The sequence below is a fragment of the Cyprinus carpio genome, chromosome A9 (assembly GCF_018340385.1).
Source record: "Cyprinus carpio isolate SPL01 chromosome A9, ASM1834038v1, whole genome shotgun sequence".
Taxonomy (NCBI): domain Eukaryota; kingdom Metazoa; phylum Chordata; class Actinopteri; order Cypriniformes; family Cyprinidae; genus Cyprinus; species Cyprinus carpio.
In genome coordinates, this window is record NC_056580.1 from 18,932,110 (window position 1) to 18,938,218 (window position 6,109).

The following is a 6,109-nucleotide window of genomic DNA, read 5'->3' on the forward strand; positions in this document are numbered from 1 at the left end:
GACTATATGTATGTGCATATTGCACATTGTCATCTGTTGAAGTCTGTATGGTTATATGTAAATTGTTTCTGCAATTTCTGGAGCACGCTCCCAAAAATTTCAATCACCAAGGCAAATGTGCTGTGGTGATGTGACAATAAGAGTGATTTGACTTGACAAATAATATTATTGTGATGTTTCACTGGGACACTAGATGTCACTGCAGTGGCATAATCTAGACTCTAGTCTAAAGAATAGTACCGTGATAGTAGATGTTGAGTTATAAAACCTAAATTTATCTTACATTAACCATGGAAGCCCGTTTCCACCTCAAACTAGTAAAATAAATAAATTAAATGAAATATTTTACAACTGCAACTTCATATACTGCAATTCACAACGTAACCTTTTTTCATTTTTACCAAAAACAGTAGAAGGCAGTGTGTCCACCAAAGCGTTTTTAGCCAGATGAAAACACCAGGCACTCTGCTGAAATCATCTACACTCTAAAAATTTAAACACTTGCATTTTTGTACACTATAAGTGTGTCCCATCAGGTAATGAAAAGTTCTACACACACTTGTGGTCTTCATGGTCACTTGAACACTTGGACCAAATACAGGATATACAGTCATGGCCAAAAGTTTTGGCAGTAACGTAAATGTTGTGTTTTGCAAACTTTGCTGCTTAAGCTGTAGTGGTGTTCATTCACATAGTTTCTAGATGATTGTGTAGAGTGATCAGATGCATTTTAAATAATTGCTAAAAACTTCATTGGCCAAAAAAATTAACTTTTCAAAAAAAAAAAAAATTAACTTTTCAAAAAAAAAATAATGTAATTAGTTTTTGATAGCTAACATTATTTGACTAAACATATCAGCAACACATGAGTACTAGTCAGGTGAAATCACTATCATACTTATTAGATTGTAAGAGCAGACTGATTGCTATAAAAGAAGGGAAGAAGCGCTTCCAATCATTGTGTTCTTGTTAGCAATGGTTACCTCCAAAGAAACACGTGCATCCATCATTGCTTTGCATCAAAATGGCCTCAGATGCAAGGAAATTGCTACAAAGAATATTGCACCTGAAAGAACCATTTACTGGATCATCAAGAACTTCAAGGAGAGAGGTTCGACTGCAGTGAAGAAGTCTTCAGGACTGTGTCCTCCTGAGGAGTCAGCTACAGAATCTAGTCACCAGCAAAGTGCATGCAAGACCATTATGCAAATATTGAAGAAATATTTAAATAAGTAAAATCGGCTTTAAATGTTGACTTTAACAAATAATATTATCTCCATTATCACTGACTGTCATGGATCGATGCTAGCATAAATAAAGTTTTGTTGGTCTTGCTGGTTTTCCTGTGAACACATTTTGTCAGATCTGTTTCCTTTTGTTGTACAAACAGACCACACCACACAGCAGTGAGTTAAGTCACAATTTATTTTGCTCTTACTGTCTTGCCGATGTCATTCCCATCCTACTCTACCACCTTAATTTCTTTTTCTTTTCTTCTTTTTTTTAATCAGATAGTTAAGATAATTTGCATTAGTTTAGAGGGAAATCGAATACCAACCTGGACAAAAAAATTATTCTTTGGCAACATTTTTGGGAATTGGGTTAATGTAAACTTAAATGTGTAATTCTCCCCAAAATTAAAATTCAGGTTTTATTTACTCACCACGGTGTTGTTCTAAAGCTGTATGACCTTTCTTTTTAGGGGTGAATTATCCCTTTAACATATAAAGTGGCAACAGAAATAAAAAAAAGAAGGCCAAGTGAAAAAACAGCAGAAACAAACTTGGTAACACTTTACAGGTTCCCTTTGTAAAGGGTTAATAAAGGTGTTCATAAATGACTAATAGCTCATTTACAAATGCATTATAAATCATTGATAAGCAGTTGTAAATGCATGAATAAAAAGGGTGATTTTAATGCAATACCTGCCAAATAGTAAGCCATTTTTAACTCACATGTTATAAATGCTTAATAAATATTAATTCATACTTATACGCAAAACTAGATTTCAGATTTTTACATTTATAACCAAACCATAACAAAATAAGTCAGAAGCCACACGCAACTGCAGCTTGACAATATTTATTTAACTAAAGAAATAAGCGTGAAATTAGTTATATCAGTGTAAATGTATGTCAGTATGTCAGAAAATGAATGTAAGTACAACCAATGACAACACAACCAACGAAAACTACAGAGGGTAGATGGTCAAGATGGGATACCTATGGCCACTTTGATCCTCCGTCATCCTCACATCCAGGCAGCTCGTCGGAGGTCTCAAGAGGCACCAACAAACAATAACGCGTGCTACTGTATGTCTATTTGGCTCAGTCCCTTATAAAGCACCATAATCCAATTCAGGTGCAAACCATGCCCATCAGCAAATCACCTGCAACTCTGAGACAAACACACACTAATATTCACTGAAACGTGACTTAACATTATCATATTAATAAGCAATCAATAATTATTTTTGATATCATGATCATTTCAAACATTTGAATGTGTTTTACTGCTGGTTTGAAAAACTCAGGGGCCGTTTACACCACAATGTTTTCAGCCAAAAACAGAAACTTTTTATGCATTTTGCCTGTTCGTTTACATGACAACGGCGTTTTGGAGACTGAAAACATATTTTTGAAAACGGGTTTCAAAGTGCAAGTTTTTGGAAACGACACTGTTATCATTTCCGTGTAAACAACCAATACTGGAATTTTTTTAAACGGTAACATCATGTGTGTGCGCTGTATGTGTAAGCTATGTAGACATGCGCAGTACATGCTGATTTTAAAGGCAAGCGCGAACAAACATACACAACAATGGCAGAGTATATGGTACTGTTGTTGCTGCTCAAGAGTTTGCTAACGCTTCTTCAGCAAAGTGTGGATATTTCAACCAACAGTGGAGACGCATCATATACATCATATAATCGTCATTTTCCTTCAGGTGTTGTTTACTAACAAGGTGACAGCGTCAGCTTTTGGCCTGGCATATGTACTACAGCATTTTTGGCTGTTTTCGAGGAATTTGTGTAAACAGGAATCGTTTTGAAAGCATTGTCGTGTATACGTGAAACTTTTTAAAAACGCAAGGGAAAAACTTTTTTTGACTACATCATTGTATGTAAAAGTAGCCTCAGTCTCACACCCTACACCCACTCTGATCATACTTCAAACATACACCTACCCCTCCTGCAACCCCCCTCCCTCCTTTTCCCACCATTCAACCATGCACAGAGGATGTGAAGCAGGTCTTCAGAAAACAGAAGACTAAGAAAGCTTTAGGCCCAGATGGTGTTTTGCCTGCCAGTTTAAAAGCCTGTGCTTCACACAGATCTTCAACAGATCACTGGAGCAGTGTGAACTTCTTTGCTGCTTCAAACACTCCACTATCATTCCAGTCCCCAAAAAATCCAAGATCACTGGTCTTAACGACTACAAACTTGTCACTCTCACATCTTTGGTCATAAAGTCGTTTGAGAGACTGGTCTTGGCCTATCTGAAAGACATCACTGGAGCCTTGCTGGATCCTCTTTAGTTCGCGTACAGAGCAAACAGGTTTGTGAATGATGCAGTCTACATGGCTGCACTATATTCTGCAATATCTCAATAGACCTGGTACTTATTACCCATAATGCACTTTGAGTCTCATGAGTGTGAAATCACCTGACAAAAGGTTGTTTTTTTTTTCTCTCGCCTTGTCCTTCATATCTTCTCACAAGATTGGGGACTAATATTTAACTATTAATATATTTCTAACACGTTTCAAATATTATTTTCAAATATTTAATTAGGCTAATGTTGTATTTTTGGACAGGCTCGTCTTACCCCATTCTCCCATATTTGATTTTTATTTTATGTGTACTCAAGTCCACAGATCAAACAACGACATCCTGTGTCATCCTTGTGACTTATATAAACTTGACATCAAGTAAAGTATAAAAGCAGGGCTCTTTCTGGAACTTCACAAAATCATCTTCTAAGATTCTGAAGGCAACGATCTGAAAATCAAGGTGAGTTTTTGGCTTACAGACCTACTGAAAAACGTTTCTTCTTAAAGTATTTAAGTTTTTAAAATACATTGAGAATCCAAAGTATGCAGTATTTTAATGCAGACATTTAATTTTCCTGCTTATTAATTTTCAGGTTCATCATGGCAATGCTGAGAAGTCTGCTGCTTGTTTTTATTGTGTTCTCCATGGGGAATGCAGAAGGTAACCAAAGCATTTATTTGTACAAACCCTTGTTAATCCATTTTAAAAGTTTGTTTGCCAAATCTCTGATGTTTTGTAGCCTTTTGGAGAGGAATAGGAGGAAATAAGATATTCCATTGACTAATATTTGCATAACATACAATTGTTATACAGTTGAAATAGTTGAAAAATGCCCCTTTTGTTGGTAATATTTTGGTGTCATGTGGTACTAGTTGTTATATTGGTATGTTTGTTTGATAGTATGTGAGGTAAAGTGTTAAGATGATTTTTATTATTTTAAAAGAAAAAATTCCTTTTCTGCAAATAAAATTGACTGAAAACTTATGCCGAGTAAATAATCAATCAGACAAGACTGATTAGAAGATTAGATTTTGTATTGACAATAACAATGTGTCTCTTTAGAGAAATTGCCAAAGTCTGGATGCCAATCTCGCATCTGTGCACAGTAAAGCGGAACAGGATTTTCTGCTGAGTCTGTTGCCTTCTTCTTCCACACGTTGTTGGATTGGTTGTCAAGATGGTGTACAAGTAAGTAAAGTTGTGTGGCCTAAAGTTTGTTTGTCTAGACTGAAATCTCTAAAGTTTGTAATGAGATGGTTTGACTTCTTCAGAGCCAAGCTAAATTTCCTTTTTTATGGAGTCTGAGAACAGTAGTGCACTCTTATAATAACTGTCTTTGCTCTTTAGGAAGGACAGTGGGTGTGGAGTGATGGAACTCCCTACGACTTTACCTACTGGGGCTCCGGAGAACCTAACAATCTGGGTACTGAGAATTGCGGGGAGCTCAACTGGAGCTGTAAGAATGCAGTGTTTTGTTTCATTTTAACTTAGAATTCTATATTTTCATATCATACAATAACACAATGGCTCATTTGTCAAAAATGCCTTAAGTTGAACATATTTTATTTTGTTTCTACCACACTATAATGATCAGAATAACTCCTGTTTCCACCCCACAGCTAACCGTTGGAATGATGCAGCCTGTTCAACTTCCCTGAGCTATGTTTGTGCTAAAGACCTGTGAGATCTACAGTCATCCTGCTCCACAGTTACTTGATTGTACTACATTTACATGTTCTAATCTTATCTTTACAAAAACTGTTGTTCTTTTCAAATTGGTCTTCAAATCAATAAAAAAAGCATTGAAAAATCATTTGTAGTGTGGACCAAAATCATGTACAACATTGTGCAGCAAGATTTAAGAATATGGTTATTATAATGCATTATAGCATGTAGTATACTCTTGGGGTGGGATTCAGTGGGGTTCTGTACACCCATAGGGTTCTATATAAAGAGAAATGTCTTAAATGATTGCATAATACTTTCGTTTAAACTTTAAAAACATAGTGGGTATATGTTTATATATAAAATAAATCACATTTTGTTGCGTTGCAGCCTGAAATGAAGAGACACATAACATCTAAGTGAAAGATATAACACCAACATGTCAGAGAAAAAAAAAAAAAAAAAAAAAAAAAAAAAAAAAAAAAAGACCACCCCCTTGTGTTATTTTGTTGGACCACCTTTTTGCTTTAACTACTGTAAAGGAGTTTAGGATTTAGGGAATGGCTGGCTTGAGTACAGCAGGAATGTCGACAAAAATGCAGAGTCCAGTAATACAATGCCATACGACCACTTTATTTATCCACCAAAAAAGGCCTTGCACAGATAAAAAGGGTATGTGGTCTCTAAAACAAGAACAAAAATACAAGAGGTTAAATCAAATAAACCATACTAAGTTTACAAAGTCAAAAATACACAATATAAACAACCTTACATTGCTCATGTATACACATACACCACACAAACACGCAATAGGATCAGAGTCTCTCTCTACTGTGCATCATTACAGGCATTTATAAATCAGGACCCATTAGTACATGGCTGCAGTGATTG

General features: G+C 35.6%; 1 protein-coding gene and 1 long non-coding RNA gene across 2 annotated transcripts; both read left to right on the forward strand.

Moving 5' to 3' along the window:
• The first annotated feature begins 3,914 nt into the window (after positions 1-3,914).
• On the forward strand, positions 3,915-4,414 carry LOC122146245. The gene is made up of 3 exons (XR_006160905.1): positions 3,915-4,012; positions 4,146-4,213; positions 4,367-4,414. It is a non-coding gene; the product is annotated as an uncharacterized LOC122146245 (long non-coding RNA).
• A 24-nt stretch (positions 4,415-4,438) lies between these two features.
• LOC109096163 (galactose-specific lectin nattectin-like) lies at positions 4,439-5,366 on the forward strand. Its single transcript, XM_042764450.1, has 4 exons — positions 4,439-4,444; positions 4,616-4,741; positions 4,901-5,009; positions 5,173-5,366. Exons 1-4 carry the CDS (start codon positions 4,439-4,441, stop codon positions 5,235-5,237), a joined length of 306 nt encoding a protein of 101 aa, XP_042620384.1. The 3' UTR covers positions 5,238-5,366.
• The last annotated feature ends 743 nt before the right edge of the window (positions 5,367-6,109 follow it).

What these genes read in the sequence shown, in the direction of transcription:
- LOC109096163 (XM_042764450.1), top strand. An exon ending in GTTGTCAAGATGGTGTACAA is followed by an intron (nt 4,742 to 4,900) that starts GTAAGTAAAGTT and finishes TTTGCTCTTTAG; the next exon opens with GAAGGACAGTGGGTGTGGAG. An exon ending in CGGGGAGCTCAACTGGAGCT is followed by an intron (nt 5,010 to 5,172) that starts GTAAGAATGCAG and finishes TCCACCCCACAG; the next exon opens with CTAACCGTTGGAATGATGCA.